This window comes from Oncorhynchus kisutch, linkage group LG5 (genome assembly GCF_002021735.2).
Source record: "Oncorhynchus kisutch isolate 150728-3 linkage group LG5, Okis_V2, whole genome shotgun sequence".
Classification (NCBI taxonomy): domain Eukaryota; kingdom Metazoa; phylum Chordata; class Actinopteri; order Salmoniformes; family Salmonidae; genus Oncorhynchus; species Oncorhynchus kisutch.
The window spans coordinates 30,209,890-30,230,904 of record NC_034178.2 but is presented as its reverse complement, the minus strand read 5'-3'; the positions used below and the strand labels follow the sequence as shown (position 1 = coordinate 30,230,904).

Here is a 21,015-nt window from a genome sequence, read left to right as displayed (position 1 = left end):
AAGCCTACTTCGCCAAACGGGTGCTTTAACAAGCGCATTTGCGGAAAAAAAGCACTGTTACACCAATGTGTACCTAACCATAAACATCAACGCCTTTCTTAAAATCAATCCACAAGTATATATTTTTAAACCTGCATATTTAGTTAATATTGCCTGCTAACATGAATTTATTTTAACTAGGGAAATTGTGGTACTTCTCTTGCGTTCTGTGCAACAGATTCTGGCTATATGCAGCAGTTTGGGCCGCCTGGCTCGTTGCAAACTAATTTGCCAGAATTTTACGTAATTATGACATAACATTGAAGGTTGTGCAATGTAACAGGAATATTTAGACTTATGGATGCCACCCATTAGATAAAATACGGAATGGTTCCGTATTTCACTGAAAGAATTAACGTTTTGTTTTAGAAATGATAGTTTCCGGATTTTACCATATTAATGACCTATTTTTGTGTGTTATTTTTTATTTTTTATTTTACCTTTATTTTACTAGGCAAGTCAGTTAAGAACAAATTCTTATTTTCAATGACGGCCTAGGAACAGTGGGTTAACTGCCTGTTAACGACAGATTTGTACCTTGTCAGCTCGGTGATTCGAACTTGCAACCTTTCGGTTACTAGTCCAAAGCTCTAACCACTAGGCTACCCTGCCGCCCCAGCCTATGATTTGATATTTGATAGAGCAGTCTGAGCGGTGGTAGGCAGCAGCAGGCTCGTTAGCATTCATTCAAACAGCACTTTCGTGCGTTTGCCAGCAGCTCTTCTCTGTGCTTCAAGCATTGAGCTGTTTATGACTTCAAGCCTATCAACTCCTGAGATTAGGCTGGTGTAACCGATGTGAAATGGCTAGCTAGTTAGCGGGGTGCGCGCTAATAGCGTTTCCATCGGTGACATCACTCGCTGAGACCTTGAAGTAGTTCTTCCCCTTGCTCTGCAAGGGCCGCGGCTTTTGTGGAGCGATGGGTACCGATGCTTCGAGGGTGGCTGTTGTCGATGTGTTCCTGGTTCGAGCCCAGGTAGGGGCGAGGAGAGTGACGGAAGCTATACTGTTACACTGGCAATACTAAAATGCCTATAAGAACATCCAATAGTCAAAGGTATATGAAATACAAATGGTATAGAGAGAAATAATCCTATAATAACTACAACCTAAACCTTCTTACCTGGGAATATTGAAGACTCATGTTAAAAGGAACTTTCATATGTTCTCATGTTCTGAGCAAGGAACTTAAACGTTAGCTTTTTTACATGGCACATATTGCACTTTTACTTTCTTCTCCAACTTTCTTTTAACATTATTTAAACCAAATTGAACATGTTTCATTATTTGAGGCTAAATGGATTTTTATTGATGCATTATATTAAGTTAAAATAAGTGTTCAATCAGTATTGTTGTAAAATTGTCATTATTACAAATAAAAAAATCGGCTGATTAATTAATCGATATCGGCCTTTTTTGGTCCTCCAATAAATCGGTATCAGTATCGGCATTGAAAAAAAATCATAATCGGTCGACCTCTAATTTTAACCATTGAGACATGGATTGTGTATGTGTGCCATGAACAAAATATTTAAGTGCCTTTGAAAAGCGTATGGTAGCAGGTGCCAGGCACACCAGTTTGTGTCAAGAACTACAATGCTGCTGGGTTTTTCATGCTCAACAGTTTTCTGTGTGTATCAAGAATGGTCCACCACCCAAAGGACTTCCGGCCAACTTGTCACAACTGTGGTAAGCATTGGAGTCAACATGGGCCAGCATCCCTGTGGAATGCTTTCAATACCTTGTAGAGTCCATGCCCTGACAAATTGAGGCTGTTCTGAGTGCATTGGGGGGGTGCAAATGTTTTGTACACTCAAGTGCATATACACACTGAACAAAAATATAAATGCAACATGTCAAGTTTCATGAGCTGAAATAAAATATTCCTGAAATGTTCCGTACGCACAAAAAGATAATCCAATTTTACATCCCTGTTAGTGAGCATTTCCCCTTTACCACAATAATCTGTCTACCTGACAGGTGTGGCATATCAATTAAACAGCATGATCATTACAAAGGTGCACCTTGTGCTGGGCCACTAAAAGGCCACTAAAATGTGCAGTTTTGAAAACACAAAATGCAACAGATGTCTCAAGTTGAGGGAGCATACAAATTGGCATGCTGACTACAGGATTGTCCAGCAGAGCTGTTGCCAGAGAATTGAATGTTAATTTCTCTACCATAAACCACATCCAACGTTGTTTTAGAGAATTTCGCAGTACATGCTGATATCAACATTGTGAACAGAGTACCCCCTGGTGGGAGTGGGGTTATGGTATGGGCATATAAATATATAAAAAGGGGTATTAGAAATGATGCAGGTAATGTTATTTGATATAATTGAAGTCTATCTGCTAATTTCATAGGAAGGGGGACATGAGAGATGTAGGAAAGAGCAGGCAAAAACAGATGAGGCACATGTACGTGCGGGCAAGAAAGTTGGAACAAATCTTTTTTTTGTTTAATCAAGGGATGTCAGAGGTGGTATAGAGAGAGAATATGAGTATGTGGATGAAAGAATGTGAAATAGTAGGGAGGAGCCAAGAAGGTTTACAGAGAATTGTAAAATATGGCAGACTGAACAGTAGTGGATATAGCTGGAATATCATCATGAGAGCAAAGCTGTCAAAACTAGCCAAGGAAAACTGTACTAGACACCACAAAACAAAAACCCTTAACTGAATTGTCTCCCTATTGCCCTAGTCAAAGAAGCCTATGCTTTGCACTGAGGAAGAAAATATTTGTATGCATTACCTGAGTCAACAAAAGCTTTCACATGGTATCCGTTGACTATACAGTTGATGTAGAGCATAACCACCTGGCCAAAGCTCTCTGGGGCCTCCTCCATTGCAATGGTCATGTTCTCCTCTACGTTGTGCTGCCTGAAGTACAAATTGTGTGATTATGTAAGGAAATTCAATACGTAAACTAGTACATTGTTTGTTTCCAGAAGAGACCCTCTGACTGAGGCTGTCTCGGACTCCAACCCTTTCCTTTCCCCTCTTGGTTGTGTGAGTACCTGATGTCCTCCTCTATCTTGGCCTGGGCCTCCATGTCAAATGGGTCGGCAGTCAGAAGTCGGATCCTCTCCTGCTCTCTGCGAGCCCGATCCTGCTGCTGCTCCAACAGCACTTTGGTGAAACGCTCTACGGGAGGCAGTCAGAAACATGATTAGAGCTCCTAGTTGAACACTTAAAGGGATACTTTCCCTACTTTATCTACTTTCCCAGAGTCAGATTAATTCATTGGTAGCATTTTTATGTCTCTGCATCCAGTATGAAGAAAGTTAGAGGTAGTTTTGCCAGCCAATGCTAATTAGTATTAGTGCAATGGCTGGATGTCTATGGTATCTACTAGCATGCTAGCAGTAACCAACTTCCTTCCTTATCAACTTCCTTCAAACTGCATGCAGAGACATAAAAATGGTATCCACGAGTTCGAAGGTTACGTATGTAACCACAGTTGTGAGCTATTTGGATCACTCCAATATATTGGTATCACTCCGCTGCGGGGGGATACATCCGAGGTGAGGATTTACAGATTTACTCCCGTGTACACCTGTGTCACCTCTAGCACCGTAGAGTATTGGAGTGATCCATATAGCTCACATAACAGTGGTTACATACGTAACCTTCATTATGTTTCACTATATTGGATCACTCCAATATTGGTATACCCGTACCAGATTAGTCGGTGCTAGAGGGACCTGGCCAGACAGCGGCAAAGTCCCAGCGCGGGACCGAGACGCAGGGGCCGTCTATGTGGAAGGGGGGTCCCGGCACAGTCCCCAGAAGGGGAGGCAATGCCCAGGGCCGCTGAACCAACTGCAGAGGGAGGTGTCACATTTACCCGATAGTACCTAGCAAAGGTGCAAGAGGAAGACTAGCTGGCCACAGCACAGATATCAGGGAGGGGCACTCCTCTCAGTAGAGCCCAGGACGCAGCCACACCCAGCCAGATCCCAGCACTGGCCTGCCAGCCAGGCGGTCCACGATCCAGTGAGAGAGACTCTGCTTTGATAGCCCAGCCCCCAGGACTCTCTCACCATAGCAGACAAAGAGCTGGTCTGTTGTTCTCACTGACAGTGTCTGATCCACATAGGCAGCCAGTGCCCTCACAGGGCACAGCATGCCGGAGGGAGGCCCAGACTCTCTTGTCACTGCAGGGAGGTCGTAAGCAGACAGGATAAAAAAGGAAGTTCACATGCATGTCTGACAGAACCTTCAGGAGGAATCAAGGGTTGGGGCGGAGAGATATACTCCTCCCCCAGGGGGCCATCCGGTAGCACTCAGATCTTACCGGAAGAGCATGGAGCTCACCCACCCTCTTCATGGAAGTAATCGCTACCAAGAAAGTCATCTTCATAGAGAGGTGTTTCAGGGAGGCAGACTCCCAACGATTTGAAAGGCGGCTTTGCCAAAGCTGCCAATACCACATCCAGATCCCAGCTCGACAGAGAGCGGGTTCTAGCTGGACTCAGGCGACAAACCCCCTTCATAATTCTGTAGACCAAGGGATAGCACCCTACTGACCTGTCCATCCACCCCGCATGTCAGGCAGATATAGCGGCCAAATACCCTCTCAGTGTAGAGGCTGCCAAGCCCTCATCAAAGCGAGACTGCAGGTATTGGAGGACATACTGCACTCCGCATTACTCGGGCACAACCTTAATACCAGAACAACCGCCAGCGCAACTGGTATGCTGCGGTTGTAGCCGGCGCCCTTGCGTTCTGCATGGTGTTCATTACACCCTCCTGTAGTCCTAACATGGACCATTGTGGGCTTGGCCACTGAACAGCACAGCCTCGGATGCCACAGAGTTCCCCCGGCCTGAGACAGCAGGTCCGGTCTCAGGGGAAGTTTCCAAGGTGTCCCAAACAACAGCGACAGGAGAAGGCTGAACCAGGGTCGTCTGGGCCAGTATGGGGCCACCAGAAGCAGACAATGCTCAACCTGGTCCTGTCCAGCACAGCCTGGATCAGAGAAAAGGGGGGAATGCGTAAAGCTCCAGCCCTGGCCAATTGTGAGCCAGAGCATCCAAGCCCAGAGGCCCTGGTGGCTCTGACATGGAGAACCACAGGGGGTAGTGCACATTGTCCAGGGAAGCAAATAGCTCCGCCTGTGCCCTCCCGAACTTGTCCCACACGTGCTGCACCACCTGGGGATGTAGGCTCCAGTCCCAAAGTGGCAGGCCCTCCCTCGAGAGGATATCCACTGCCACATTCAGGATGCCAGGTCTACGCTGCACGTAGAGACGCGAGACGTCCCTGAGCCCAGAGACGGAGCTCCTGTGCCATAAGGAGGCGGTGCGACCTCAGTCCACTGCGGTATTGTCCATTCTCACCATGACGGCTTCCCTTCAGATGTGGAAGGAAAGACTTCAGGGACAGCAGTACAGCTCAGAGCTCTAGTGTATTGATGCGCCTGCTGCTCCAAGGGGGTAGCCAACAGCCGCTGGCTGACCTGCCCTTGGTCACACCCCCCCAGCCGAACTGGGAGGCGTCTGTGCTGACCAGCTCCCGGCATCACATCCTCAGCATCTCCACCCCACCTAAGAGAAAGGAGTGACAGAGCCACCTCAACAATGCCCTGAGGCACTGTATGGTCACCCACAGCTGGCGGTGACAGTGGCGCTTCAGTTGCAGCCGGTGGGAGTTGAATCACCGTTGAAGAGGCCAGAGATGGAGCAGGCCCAGGGGAATCAACAATGAGGACGCAGTCAGCAAGCCCGACAAGCGTTGGCAGGTTAGAACGGATACCAGCCGCCCCTGTCGAAAGTGTTCGAGGCAAGATAAGATGCCTGAACCCTTCTGGTGGGCAGGCGTGCTCTCATGAGGACTGAGTCCAGTTCCATGCCAATGAAGGCCACCCTCTGGGTTGGCGTCAGACGACGACTCTTGTCATTTACAGTAATGCCCAGCCTGCCGATGTCTGTCTGACAGGACCTGAGTCCTGGTTGGGGCACAGATCAGCCAATCGTCCAGGCAATTGAGGATCAACAACCCTCGGGACGTGAGAGGTGCCAGGACAGCGTCCATGCACTTTGTGAAAGTGCGGGGTGCCAAGGAGAGGCCGAAGGGAAGAACCATGAATTCGTAAGCCCTCGCATCGAATGCGAATCAGAGGTATGCCAAAGAGCTGGGTGATCAGGGACATGGAAATACGCATCCCTCAGGTCCAGCGTCACAAACCACTGATCCCTGGACACTGCCTGCAACGCACAGACTGGGGACAACATGTGGAACCTCACTAGCTTTAAGTACCCATTGAGGTTGCGGAGGTCCAGAAACGGTCGAAATCCTCCGTCTCTTTTTGGGACCACAAAATAAGTGGAGTAGAACCCACCTACATGTTCTTAACTCTTGATCCTGCGGATGGCAACCTTGTCCGAGAGTGAGGAGATCTCTAGCCGCAGGGTGTTCTTCAGGGGGTCACCAAGGCCCCTGAAGGACGAGAACCGGCACCGGATTTGGAGTCGGTACCCCTCGAGCATTGTGGACAACACCCATTAGGACTCCACATACTCCTCCCACTTTGCCCTTTGAGACCAGGAGAAGTGGCCGAGGCAGGGTGTGTCAGGGGTTTTGCCGGGGCCCGTCTGAGCCCCTCCCCGCTGTCGTTCCTCAGCACTAGCCGATTGGCCAGGAGAGGGACCCCACCGTTCTTCGGGTGCAGGTGGGTGGCGACGGTCTGTCTGCCTTGAACCCGTAGCCTGAGGAGGCGGCATGAACAGTCTTCTGCTCTGGAGAGCAGCTTGGATTGGGCCAGCCAGAGCTAGTGACGGAAGATAACCACCTGCGCCATGGCCCGTCCGTTGGAGCGGGCCACATCCCTCTGGAGCAGGGAAAGCTGGCGAGACACCTCCATCGGCTCCCGGAGGAGCTCTTCTGTGCCCCCCTGCAGCTGGGACAACAGTCTGCAGGTAGGCCTGCAGCAGCATGGCCGTGTTGGTAAGGCGGCCAAGAGATCAGAGGGACCCATAGGTGGCTTTCAAGTCCGCATTAAAGACTCTGGGGGGTCCCGGCTTTAGTCGCGGTGACATGGCGCGGTGACAGCATGTTAAGCAATTCACAACACACACAGAACAAGTCAGTCGGCAAGTTCTGTACGGTAAATACAGTCTGTGGCAGCAAGAGCCGCCAATATATTAAAGGACGCACACGGAGTCGTAGTGTAATGCTAACGAAATGCAAGCATGACAAACCACGGGCGGAAGATACAGATCAACCGTGCACAGCGAGTGGAGCACTCAAGAGGGGGGGCTGGCCATGTGGCCAGCTGCTCCAGGCTGCAAACAGCCAGTGACTATACTTCCACGCAAGATATTACACTACCAGTGACTTACCAAGCGAATTTCAGAGAGTTTGTACCTCAAACCATACAGACGTCCGCCGAGAAAATGAAAGAGAACGTGTGTCGCGGCCATGGGGTCTATATATATAGGGGCGGACCCCAGCTGTGACACAGGTGTACATAGGAGTAGATCTGTAAATCCTCACCTCGGATGTATCCCTCTGCTGCAGAGTGATACCAATATATTAGAGTGATCCAATATAGTGAAACATAACAGCTGACTCTGGGGAAGTAGATAAAGGGCTTAATTTCAAAGATCCTGGTATATCCCTTTAAGACCCATTATTCGCATTGATATCTAACCAAAGCCTTTATAATGACAAGATAATCAACATCGAAAGAGAAGGGTTGATGCTATCCCCACATACCAAGGTCTCCACTCAATAAGGCCTCAGCCAATGGTGGATTGCGCTCCTTGAGCAGGGACAGCTCGTGTGGATTGGCCAAGAGCATCTGCTGCAGTAAGGCGGGGTCATCCAGACCCTGAGGAGAGGAGGCGGAGCCCGGTAGGGATGGGGGTGCAGCAGGGGGTGGAGAGCGCTGTTGTTGTGAGGTTGGGGCCTGTTGCTGCTGTCTACGGGTGAACCGTTGACTGGAACCAGAAGAAGTGCCGGGGACTGCGATGGAACTGAAGTCAATACGTGGGAGACCTGGGGGAGGGAGAAGAGACAGGGAGGGTAGGAGAGTATGAGCACGACAGAGGGTTCCAGGTTCAGTAAGATGATGCCAGGTAGACAACTGGGTTGAGATAATAACAGTGAGCCATTACTGAGGACCAATAAATAACGAAAAATGTGAGAGCTGAAGTGCAAAGGTTAATAGGTCTGTTAACCACTCCGGGACGCCAAACTCTCACTAGAGCAGCTGGACTCCTCCCATAATTCCAACCTTGTAACAGAGCAGCGATAGAACCGGTGCGAAATCTGTCTCGCCCAACAGTGTTAACTTTACCTGGGAAGGCTGATTGTGCTGGTGGTGGCCTTCGGTCTGCCTGTCTAAGCACCACCACATCTCCATCCTTAAGTCCATAGGTCCCTAAAGCACGGGTCAGGTCTTTCAGAGGCTGCTCTGCATATGTGATCTGAAGAGAGGAATGGGTCACAGGGGAAAAAAATAAACATTCTCTTTCCACACTGGACGAAAAATAAAAAGGACAAATTAAAACGCTGTCTGATGGCCAGACCACCTCGATCAGTTAGCTAGGTTGCTAATCAAAAAGTGGCAAGCAAACCACTGGACAGCTTGACATGTAATGTTATATGAGTCAGTAGAAGTTGTGTTCTCAGACGGTTGACACATGATCATAGGCTAGCGAAGTTGGCTAATAACTAAGGTACAACTAACGTTAGCTAGCGACCAGACGAACAATAAAGTTAATTCTGACTAGCAACGTCAATATATTATTCCTAGCTAGCTACTACTGTCAAGTCTGTCTGGATAATTAAAATGTTGAATTAACTAACTGGTTGACATAAAACAATCGCTTAATGTAACGTTAGCTACTACCACGTTTATGCTAAGCCAACTAGTTAGCATGTTTTAGCTAGTGGTTCACCTGAATTTCCCCAGCAGGGATTCCTGATTCTAGTTCACACAGAGCAACAAAATCTCTAAGTTCAAGCTCTGGAGACACATCGAGAGAAAATGTAATTTCCGAGCGGTCATTCGGGGCGCAGAAAACGGTTACCAGCATCGCGCTTTTGGGCAGGGTCTCTTGAACCCGCTAGTCACTTGCAGTTTGTTGACACTAGCTAGCGTGTTAGCAAATTTTCCGTGGCTATAATGTCAGTATCGTTGTGAACGCACAAACGTCTGTTTCAGTCAAACGCTCAACAAAGACAATTTAATATGACATATTGAAGTATTCACGGATAGTAGCTAGCTAGGTACATACACCACGGACTGCTGTGTCTTATCAAATACTGTTAACTAGCCTATGTTTCTCATTGACGTATTCTTCTTCTTCGTGTGAATTTCCGGCAGACGAGACGCTGTCTTCTTCTTTCTTATGAGGGTTTTACTGCGGACTACAACCCCAAAAGGTGTATTGCCGCCACCAACTGGACGGGTTGAAAAAATAATAATAATGTACAAGTAAATCCATCCGTAATAGTGAAACTAACTTAATCAACCCTAATAAAAATAGTACTGTAATGAAACAGGGAGGGAGCAGGTCTCGAACCCTCGACCTACTAGCCCGAAGTCCAGCGCGCTATCGACTGAGACGCAAAAGCATGCTCGTGCGGCAGAGTCGATATCCGCGCTTATAAACCCAGGGTCGTTACAGTGCATTGCCAAAACAAACAAAACTCCCACTTCTTCCTTCTTTTAATTCTCCATATCTCCCTTCTCAGGCTCCTGAGAGGGTGGTGCGGCTTGTGCCATTATTCCATGCAACTCCTTCGCTGAGAAATCTTTCAGCCCCAGAAAACCACTCCGCCGCATCCACTATGACTTCTATCTTCCTGGATCTTCTCTCCACCTTGGCAGTGTCATTAATTACCATAGCTATAAATGCCACAACGACCACTTTCTTAACGTTTAAAATGTCAGGATCCTGCTGGTGAAAGGCAACCCCTGCAGCCTGCACTGCAGGCCTATCCGCCACCATGGACTCTTCTGGTGCACCATTCAAACCCTAAACTCTTTTCAAAGCTGCTGCATATGAAATGCTCTGTACAACCCTGACTTTGGCCACCTCATTCTCTTTCACCATTGCCGGGCAATCGAAAGATGTGGCATCATGGTTCCCACCACAATTGCAACGTCACATATTCATCACTTTTATAACACATACTATGATATTTTCCACAACTTGGACATCTCGCCTTCTCCCTTCTGCAAATACTTGATACATGACCAAAAGCTTTACAATGATCACACTGCGTTGGTCTTGGGATAAATGCTCTGACTCTGTAGTTAATATACCCTAACTTCACTTGAGTAGGGAGATACTATTTTTCAATTCTTCAAAATAGACTTCCCAGGAGATGCCAGATATAATCCTCTTGAGGGGTATTCTGTTCCAAAGAGACACACACAACACTTCAAACTTATCAAATCGGTTAAGACACAGTGTACATTCCTTCTGATCCGCAGAAGCACATAAAAAATCAAAACAAGCCCGCCTCTCGTGATCTTCACAGCCTTCACTTAACCCAGCAGTTTGGATAACTCAAATGGTTTCTTCAAGATTGGTACTCTGCTCAGCTTCTCCTCATTAACTAACCGCACTCCTACTAGATGCAAAGGGTCATTCTCATCACTGTACACTACTTTTCTCCGTTCTCCATTATTTTGGACAATACTCCAATTCTCCTTGATTCTACCGTCATTGTATTCAGAATCCACTTCATCCTCTGCTTCCGCCATCTTTCGTTCGTCTCCTCCTCAATAGTTCCGTCCGCCTATCGACTAGACGCTGCGTTGCGTATTGCTGCCTTTCACAGGTTGGAGTGTGGATTGCTCATTTTAGTCACCAAAAAGAAAGGGAAATGGGTAATGGGAAAATCTTAAATTGCAACACCATCTATCTCTGCACCTGCATTGAACAAAAATATAAACACAACATGCAACAATTTCAAAGATTTTTACAGAGTTACAGTTCATATAAGGAAATGTGTTCATTAGACCCTAATCTGTGCATTTCACATGACTAGGAATGCAGATATTCATCTGTTGGTTACAGATACCTTAAAAGAAAAGTAGGGGCGTGGATCATAAAACCAGTCAGTATCTGGTGACCACCATTTGCCTCATGCAGCATGACACATCTCCTTCGCATAGAGTTGATCAGGCTTTTGATTCTGGTCTGTCTCCTCATCAATGGCTGTTCGAAGTTGCTGAACATTGGCGGGAACTGGTGCACGCTGTTGTACACGTCGATCCAGAACATCCCACAAATGCTCAATGGTGACATGTCTGGTGAGCATGCAGGCCATGGAAGAACACGGGACATGTTCAGTTTCCAGCAATTATGTACAGATATTTGTGACATGGGCCTGTGCATTATCATGTTGAAACATGAGGTGATGGTGGTGGATGAGTGGCACAACAATGGGCCTCAGGATCTCATCATGGTATCTGTGTGCGGTCAATGTGCCATAGTTGTCTGTAGCTTATGCCTACCCATACCATAAACCCACAGCCACCATGGGGCACTCTGTTCACAACGTTGACATCAGCAAACCGCTCGCGCACATGACACCATACACACTGTCTGATACAGTTAAAACCGGGATTCATCCGTGAAGAGCACACTTCTCCAGAGTACCAGTGACCATCTTAGGTGAGCATTTGCACACTGAAGCCAAATTGCAATCAGGTCAAAGACGACGAGCATGCAGATGAGTTTCCCTGAGACGGTTGCTGACAGTTTGTGCAGAAATTCTTTGGTTGTGCAAACCCACAGTTTCATCAGCTGTCCAGATGGCTGGTCTCAGACGATCCCGTAGGTGAAGAAGCCGAATGTGGAGGTCCTGGGCTGGCGAGATTACACGTAGTCTGCGGTTGTGAGGCCGGTTGGATGTACTGCCAAATTCTCTAAAACAATGTTGGTGGCAGCTTATGGTAGAGAAATTAACATTAAATTATCTGGCAACACTCTGGTGGACATTCCTCCAGTCAGCATGTCAATTGCATGCTCCCTCAAAACTTGAGACACCTGTGGCATTGTGTTATGTGACAAAACTGCACATTTTAGAGTGGCCTATTATTGTCCCCAGCACAAGGTGCACTTGTGTAATCATCATGCTGTTTAATCAGCTTCTTGATATGCCTGTCAGGTGGATGGACTATCTTGGTAAATGAGAAATGCTCACTAACAGGGATGTAAACAAATTTGTGCACAGCATTTTAGGGAAAGATGCTTTTTGTATGTATGGAAAATGTATTGGATGTTATATTTCAGATCATGAAACACTTTACATGTTGTGTTTAGACGTAAGACCCTGTGCTTACAAATAATATATTAAATGAGTTTGTAAACGTATTTGAAGCTATACTTTGTTCAGTCAAATGACAACAAAAACAGAAACTACCTACAACCTTGCCATTTACTTTCTGAAATGCATAAGTCTGTGTCTACACAGGCAGCTAAATTCTACTCTTTTGCCCTATTATTAACCTTAACGTATCAGGTGTGAAGAAAACGCCTGAGGTTCTCACATACGGTTTCAGGGGGAAAGTAAGCTAGGTTGATTAGCTGTATCCCTGAAAACCGGATACATCCGGTTGTTGGCAGCTTCGCCAAGGGTGCCCTACTATGGCAAAAGAGCTGATCTGATTGGTTGGTCTAAAGACCAATTAGTGGCAAAATATCAATATTGGTCTGCCAGTGTAAATGCAGCATAATTTACAGTACTAATTTATAACTGTTGATTTGTATTTATTTAATTTGAATGTATAAATATTCATCAAGAATCAATGGGCATTTATCAGTTGAAAACACTATTGCACTGCAGCAGTACATATCACAAATTGTTGCCTTTAATCACAAGGATATACACCACTTTTTGTTCATTTGTTATCATTTTTTTAAACGTTTTTTCTTTGTGGTGAGCTATGTAGACGTTGGACGACAACATTACAACACTCTATCATTCGTTGGCATGTTTTACTTGAGATGTTCCTGTGTGGATGGTTCATTGATTGTATGTGCTTTATCTGTTGCTAATCAAATAATAACATCAGAATTTAAACATTGGCTGATGGAGAAAACACCAAAGGTTTGAGTGCTCTTCCTCAGGAAGTTGCGTGGTTGTAGGTCTATCTTGCAGATTAGCAAGAAATGTGGTTATTTCCATCTGTAATAGCAATCAAAAGACTGGCACTCCCTGAACTTACAGGCAAAACATACGGTTAAACAGCACAGTTTCCGATAAAATAGGCCCACAGTAACTGATATGTATTTCCCCAGAAGCTATCTCCTCATTGTCTCCGACCTTAATGTTCTCAATACAACAATTAGGGAAAAACATAAACAGGGGCAGCTTGGTGTTACACGGCGATCAAATGTACAGGGTCATATCCTTACCCGTCCACCATGAGCTCATCTAACAGAATAATAACCACCTTGTGTCAAAGAGAGAGCCAGGTGGAGCCAAGCTTCAGCGCCTTACTGGTCCAAAGAGGAGTAGGATAGAAAGTAAGATAAAAATACTAACCCTAAAATGGCAAAACATTAAAGCAGTAACCCTAACCCAAGCCATAAACATAACCCTAACCCTAGGTTCAAGTCCACACCCCGATTGAACCTTAGCCATAACCCAAATCTTGACATAATCCTAACCCTCTCCTGCAAATACTGTACATATACATTTTAACTTGAGAACCTCATCATAAAGAACATTATAAACTGGGTGGTTCGAGCACTGAATGCTGATTTGCTGACAACTGTGGTATATCAGACCGTATACCCCTGGTATGACAAAGCATTTATTTGTATTGCGCTAATTATATTGGTAACCAGTTTGTAATAGCAATAAGGCACCCCTGGAGTTGGCCGTATGTGGCAAATATACCACAGCTAAGGGTTGTATCCAGACACCCCCTGTTGCGTCGTGCATAAGATACTGCCCTTAGCCGTGGTATATTGCCCATATACCACGCCCCCTCAGACCTTATTGCTTAATTATATCACTATGCAACAGTGCTGAAATTAATGTGAATGTCTCTTCCTTCTAGTCATAGCAGATGGCATGTTATCAGTAGCCTCATTAATGCATTGTATTATTATTCAGAGGTTGTATTGCTTTGATCAGCCCATGACTTGAACACAGTGGATGATACCACAGTACTTCTGTGTCTCTCCATGAGTCTGTTAGACGTGGTAGAATACATACACTGAGTGTACAAAACATTAGGAGCACCTTCCTAATATTGAGTTGCACCCCCCTTCTGCCCTCCGAACAGACTCAATTCGTCGGGGCTTGGACTACAAGGTGTCGAAAGCGCTCCACAGGGATGCTGGCCCATGTTGACTCCAATGCTTCTCACAGTTGGGTCGAGTTGGCTGGATGTCCTTTGGGTGGTGGATCATTCTTGATACACATGGGGAACTGTTGAGCGTGAAACACTCAGCAGAGTTGCAGTTCGTGACACATTCAAACGGGTGAGCCTGGCAGTTACTACCATGCCCCGTTCAAAGGCACATCAGTATTTTGTCTTGCCCATTCACCCTCTGAATGGCACACACAATCCATGTCTTAGTTGTCTCAAGGCGTAACAATCTTTCTTTAACCTGTCTCCTTCCCTTCATCTTCACTGATTGAAGTGGATTTAACAGGTGACATCAAGGATATCATGTCATGGAAAGAGCATGTTCCTAATGTTTTGTACACTTAGTGTATGAAAACCATGCAGATAGTAATCTTGCTCCCTCCATGCAGTGGAATCATCATGCAGTGTTTTGCAAAGGGCAGGGAAGGAAATTGTGTACAAAATATTGTTGAAGATTCAATGTTTCTGGTTGTTTTCCTTGCCAAAATGTCAACTATAGCATGTAACAATATAGAACAATGGACAACAATGAGTCATCCCGTAACAAGATATGCGATAACTTTAAGTGGACCCAATGAGAAGCTAACATAGTGGGAGGAGATGACGTCATGCAAGAACAATAAAATACTTTCTTGTCTGCAATTTTGAGATATCTTGTTGTCAATAAAACACAATAATACATTCTATTTTTACACCTCAACTTATCTTGAAACTTGAATTTACATAATAAAGCCTACAAGAAGGTGGGTTATGCTGAGATTTAGTATACATGGCATGCAGTGTTGGGGAGTAAGGGATTACATTCTCAAACTCGCACACTTTTGATAGACTTAAAGGGGCAATCTGGAGTTGCTACATTCATTTTTGGATGATATATATATATACAGTATACTGTTTGGGTAAACTTAACATTTTTGTTTTATTCCATAAACTACTGACAACATTTCTCCCAAATTCCAAATAAAAATATTGTCATTTAGAGCATTTATTTGCAGAAAATGACAACTGGTCAAAATAACAAAAAAGATGCATTGTTGTCAGACCTCGAATAATGCAAAGAATCCATCTTCCTCTTGATCACATTCCAGAGGTTTTTAACGGGGTTCAGGTCTGGAGATTGGGCTGGCCATGACAGGGTCTTGATCTGATGGTCCTCCATACATACCTTGATTGCCCTGGCTGTGTGGCATGGAGCATTGTCATGCTGGAAAAAAAACAATCCTCAGAGTTGGGGAACTTTGTCAGAGCAGAAGGAAGCAAAGTTTTCTTCCAGGACAACCTTGTACGTGGCTTGATTCATGAGTCCTTCACAAAGACAAATCTGCCCGATTCCAGCCTTGCTGTAGCACCCCTTGATCATCACTGATCTTCCACCAAATTTCACAGTGGGTGCGAGATTAGGAGAGGCCTACAAGCCTGTGTTTCGCACCCACTGTGAAAATTGGTGGAGCAGTGTGCAAATTGTGTGCAAAGCTGTCAAGATAAATGGTAGCCATTTGATGAATCTCAAATATAAAATATATTTTGATTTGTTTAACATTTTTTCGGTTACTACATGATTCCATATGTGTTATTTCATAGTTGATGTCTTCACTATTACTCTACAATGTAGAAAATAGTACAAATAAAGAAAAACCCTTGAATGAGTAGGTGCTCTAAATGAGTAGGTGCTCTTTGACCGGTAGTGTATGTATACACATATATACATTGATTAATGAAGAATATAACGTAACCTCATGAGCTTAATTCAACTGTCACACTCCGTGAGAACCCAAAATATGAGGTGTTTTTTTCTCTAATGTTTGTAAACATTGTAAATGTAAACAAACACTGTATAGCCTCATAATATGATTAAAACAATCATTTTGATATCATGTATTGTCAGTCCTTGCATCCATAGCTCTGTCTATTAATCTGAGTGTGGTTACATTTCTCCAGGCCCACCCCTCAGCTTTTTGCCGAAACATAGGCGGGTGCCGTTTTGTTCGTGTTATCTGTGGATTATCAAGATATCAAAGTGTCACCAACAAAACATTTAACAATAGGCCTATAGCAAATGCAGCATATAGCAGTAATTTTTCACATGTAAATAGCACTTCTCAGTAGTGCTCAAAGCATGCCATTCCATGAGCACAGCATTTATTTATCAACTCAAATCAATGAGCCCAATCAGTCCTCCATGACAACAAAATCATAAACAGAGTAGGGCTGGTGTCACATTCGTCTAAAGCAGCGGACCAAGGCTCAGCGTGCTTATAGTTCCACATACTTTATTTCCAAGTGAAACTTAACACAAACAACTAAGCATAAACAACCGTCCAGTACAGCGCACCCTTAGGCACTAACTGAAAACAATATCCCACAACACAGGTGGGAACAATGGGCAGCTTAAGTATGATCCCCAATTAGAGACACCGATAATCAGCTGCCTCTAATTGGGAACAATACAAATACCAACATAGAAATTGAAACACTAGAAACCCCCCTAGTCACGCTCTGACCTATACACCATTGAGAACCCAGAGGGCTCTCTATGGTTAGGGCGTGACAGCTGGCTAATAAATCCTTAGTTTGGGGTTATGCTCAGGTAAAACAATTTGGCTAATCTATACATCCATATTTCCAAGTCCTATTCTTGAAGATCAAGGGGTATAACATTTATTGGAGTGACAGAAATTCTGATCGACTTTGGTTTTTCAATGTAAATATAAAATTGTATCATATTATTATACGTAGTAGAAAGTGATGGGTTAGAAGAAGCCTACATAACCGAATCATAAAGTAAAATGTAACATCCATATGTGGTCAGCTATGTAAACTTCAACATTGATTTATCCTGCAACAGACGTGGTTCAATTGGTAACATCCATTTTTGTCTTCTTCGAATGCCTCTTAATAATCTAAAAGTAACTGAATGTAATCATATTACATTACTGAGTTTGGGTAACCCAAATGTTATGTTACTGATTACAATTTTGGACAGGTAACTGGTAACTGATTACTGTCTCACAAACAAAGAGTAAAACAAAAATTCTATATGAGTGGATGTGACCTGAAGGAAATATAACGAATCTTGAATGACAGAGGATTTTCAGTTGAAAGAATGAGAGAAATATAATTTGTTTACCACTCTTGGGGCGGGGATAACATAAGAGGGACAGGAAATTATGATTCATCACGGAATGTTAACGCAGACATGGTACAGCTGAATTTACACCACATCAAATATCGATATAAACTCTAGATATAAGTGAGATATCATCACCCGAGTAGCTTTCATACAGTTTTACACCCTCTCTCTACAGGTTGACAGGCAGGAGTTCTCTTTTCTATTGGCAGAGTGATATGATGATCCTGTCTAGATTCTGGGTGCTCATCTATGTATGTGTTTTTATTTGTAATGGATCTTTAAATCCCGTGGAGGCTTTTAAATGCAAAATAGGTAAAGTATGTTAATGAATATTAAGGGCTATTGTGGAGCTTCTTTATGTTTTGCTGGGAATCGTACTCCACTATGCCATGCGGATGAATGTAGATGTAGATTTATCTTGAATATTTTTTCTTTACCATTGATACTATTAAGACTACTTCTAATTGGTTGACACTCATCATGGAATAATGACTCTGTACGAAATTGAGAACAATCACAGTACAATGACAATCATGTGAACGATATTATCAAGGTGAGAGGATAAGTCGAGGAAAAAAGGAACAGTGTGAACCGTGCCCCGACGAGAACTTCCAGGCAGTACCAAATGAATCTCTGCGATGTCAACCCTGCTACTCCTGCAATGAGAGTAAGACATGATTATGCAATAAGAAGTCATAATCAGTACGAATACATTACGTAAACAATAACCTGTGGATGTGTAAATCATGACAGAAGAGGGCATCTTTCAAATGTATCGTGATCCCACTCCAAATCTTTGAGTTGAATCTAAATAGCCATAAAATATGCCAGTGTAACCCACAGACGATATGCTTGTTTCTATGCAGGTTCTGGGAGTGAGGTAATATCAAAGTGCACAAAGACTTCTAATGCTAAGTGTCAGTGTCGTGGAGGATTCACTAACAGAGACAAAGACTCTACCATATGCAAGTGTGCCGTGGGTTCTGGGTTGGATAGATCAGGTAAAGTGGAATCACATAATACTGATGCTTTTCAGTGGCTTGATGAGTGCATCTGTGAATAACTGGCATGCGGCCTAATTTCTTGATTCAGGTATAATACTCAAATGCCGTGAATGTGAGCATGGATTCTTTACCACCGACAAGGACTCTACGTGTGCGAAATGGCGAGAGTATGTAGAAAAACTTACAAGCATTTGTCCGATTTTTGCAATTTGCTGATGTATCAAGCAGTCTCCTTACATTTACAATATAATGTTGGACCTTTTTGTCATACTCTGCAATTGATTGGGAATCATTTAACTGTAGTTTGACTCATGTCCATGTATCTGTCTGTGTCTTAGATGTAAGAGTGGAGTGAAGACTTCAGGGACTACGATGGCAGATGTCGTCTGTAATGAAGAGTCAGAGTCAGACGGGAAGACCCTCCCCTCCATGCAGCCCACTTCCCCCTCTGGCTCTATCCAGACTGTGTCTAAGTCCTTGATCCAGAACCAGAGCCAAGGGTCATCTCGTCATCCCGATGTCCCCACTGTAACACCAGCCCTCCCTGGTCCCAAGTCCTCAACGGCAGACTATGGCCAAGGTTGCATGCTGTTCTTGACTCCAGGGCATGACATTATACATCCATGTAAAACATTGTGCTACAGTGGATAGTTGTATGACATTGTATGACTAATGCCTTATTTCTGTCTTCCAGTAATGGCACTCATTGGAATTGTCCTGCTGCTTACTTTTCTACTTACCGCTGTGACCTGCAACCTGGTCATCATTCCATGCATCAAGAACTACAAGAACCCGGGTGTCAAAACAGGTATGCCCTACTGCTAGTGAAACTCGAAGTCACAAAATGATTATGAGAAGTGTTATTTTAGTTTCTTTAGCTATTATGTGTGTTGTCGTTTGAGTTTAATAGGCTCTCAAATCTGGAATGTCGTCTGTGTATATTTTGTGCATTGTTTGGTTTGGGGATTCTAAACTCTATCATTCTGCCCCAGCCCAGGACTCAATGTGCCGGAGGCCAGTTGAAGAAAGTGGGGACAGCAGTCTCTCCTCCCTGGTGAAAACACCAAGCTTGGGGGAGCCATGATGGAAAAACCTGTCTGATCTGTCTGTCAAAATGCTGCAATTATTCTCAATGCTACTCAGAATAAATGTATTTTAAACCAGAAACAACTTCAAACACCTGTTTGAAAATGAAAATATATGGTCAATATTTGATTCCCATGTAATCTGTTATTATGGAAAAGCATGTTAGGTGGGCCTATTACTTTGCCTTGCCTCCTTATCCACAAAATGGTTGTTCTTTGCTGCTCTGGGAGATCCGCATGATGTTATCGTCACAAATGGGCTACTGACAAACTTCTGAGAAATAGGCCTACTACTTCCTTCCTGTGTCTGGTTAAGATTTAGAAGAAAGATAATGTGACAACAATGCCAGTCTGGCAAAATAATGTGAAATATTGTACAATGTGTATTGTGTTAAATTTGGTTGTCATTTATGTCTTGCAAATTAAACCTTTGAACATTTTACACGATCTCAATGCCTATTTGCCCAGTCTTAAAAGTTACATACATTTGCATGAGCTATGACTCAGCAAGAACAGAAGTATCAGGATGTAGAGAAAGTACATAAAGACAGAGACACTGACGCTGGGTCGGGGCTTCCCCCTGTGGATAGGCTATACGTCTGCCTCTTTTTTTCCGTGAGAGAGATTCTTCCACTCAGCCTATATGACTTCCACTCACGTTTTCAATCGAAGCCATCAAGTCAGACACAGAACCTGCTACCGTGAAAGACATCTTATGTTGTTGATTACAGTTCTGATACTTCAGCTCACAATTTCCCCAAATGCAGAGGTGTTCACCCTAACGTTTCGGTGGAAACAAAAGGTTCCATTAGTCTTTTCTTCACAACAACATCTCTTTTCACATATCTCAGCAATGTTCATTAACGTGGTTGTAGTACCAAGGATATATGATGATGAATCATGAATCTTGATTAATTATACAGAGCCAGTCAAAAGTTTGGACACACCTACTCATTCAAGGGTTTTTCTTGATTTTGGACTATGTTCTACATTGTAGAATAATAGTGAAGACATCAAAAGTTAGTCACCTGGAATGCATTTCAATTAACAGTTGTGCCTTGTTAAAAGTTCATTTGTGGAATTTATTTTGTTCTTAACGCGTTTGAGCCAATCAGTCGTGTTTTGACAAGGTAGGGGCGGTATACAAAAGATAGCCCTATTTAGTCAAATAGGCCTACCAAGTCCATATTATGGCAAGCACAGCTCAAATAAGCAAAGAGAAACAACAGTCCATCATTACGTTAAAGACATTGAAATGGATGTGCACACTCAGATTGCAATCTGAGAAAAACAAAGCATGCGTGCGTGACACTGTCTGTCTTAAGTGGTATTAACACAGATCTGTCTATCAGACAGTGCCAGAGCTAATCAACGGATATTCACATTCACTGGCACACTTCGGCTA

General features: G+C 44.1%; 2 protein-coding genes across 4 annotated transcripts in view; one reads left to right on the top strand and one right to left on the bottom strand.

The window, feature by feature from the left end:
- LOC109890873 (protein DDI1 homolog 2) overlaps positions 1 to 9,384 on the bottom strand; it is a 31,819-nt gene extending 22,435 nt beyond the window's left edge. Inside the window, exons 1-5 of one of the 2 annotated variants that reach the window (XM_020482967.2) lie at positions 8,948 to 9,384; positions 8,344 to 8,473; positions 7,761 to 8,042; positions 3,059 to 3,185; positions 2,794 to 2,921 (exon numbers count right to left, since the gene is read on the bottom strand). In XM_020482967.2, the coding sequence (XP_020338556.1) occupies positions 2,794 to 2,921; positions 3,059 to 3,185; positions 7,761 to 8,042; positions 8,344 to 8,473; positions 8,948 to 9,085 (805 nt within the window). In that variant the 5' untranslated portion in view covers positions 9,086 to 9,384. The remainder of the gene's footprint in view (positions 1 to 2,793; positions 2,922 to 3,058; positions 3,186 to 7,760; positions 8,043 to 8,343; positions 8,474 to 8,947) is intronic. The other variant, XM_020482968.2, reaches the window with a different exon arrangement.
- Positions 9,385 to 17,568: 8,184 nt separating this feature from the next.
- On the top strand, positions 17,569 to 20,057 carry si:ch73-361p23.3 (tumor necrosis factor receptor superfamily member 9). Of its 2 annotated transcripts, none has more exons than XM_020482123.2 (7): positions 17,569 to 17,833; positions 18,075 to 18,188; positions 18,388 to 18,522; positions 18,614 to 18,692; positions 18,864 to 19,105; positions 19,220 to 19,333; positions 19,518 to 20,057. In XM_020482123.2, the coding sequence occupies exons 1-7, from the start codon at positions 17,737 to 17,739 to the stop codon at positions 19,607 to 19,609; spliced, it is 873 nt and encodes a 290-aa protein (XP_020337712.1). In that variant the 5' UTR covers positions 17,569 to 17,736; the 3' UTR covers positions 19,610 to 20,057. The 2 variants fall into 2 exon arrangements, with proteins under 2 accessions (XP_020337712.1, XP_020337713.1); XM_020482124.2 differs by having other exon boundaries at positions 17,590 to 17,833; positions 19,523 to 20,057.
- The last annotated feature ends 958 nt before the right edge of the window (positions 20,058 to 21,015 follow it).

Coding starts and splice junctions, on each gene's coding strand:
- si:ch73-361p23.3 (XM_020482123.2), top strand. CDS start 17,737: ATGATGATCCTGTCTAGATTCTGGGTGCTCATCTATGTATGTGTTTTT. Junction 17,834..18,074: donor GGCTTTTAAATGCAAAATAG/GTAAAGTATGTT, acceptor GATATTATCAAG/GTGAGAGGATAAGTCGAGGA. Junction 19,106..19,219: donor AACGGCAGACTATGGCCAAG/GTTGCATGCTGT, acceptor TCTGTCTTCCAG/TAATGGCACTCATTGGAATT.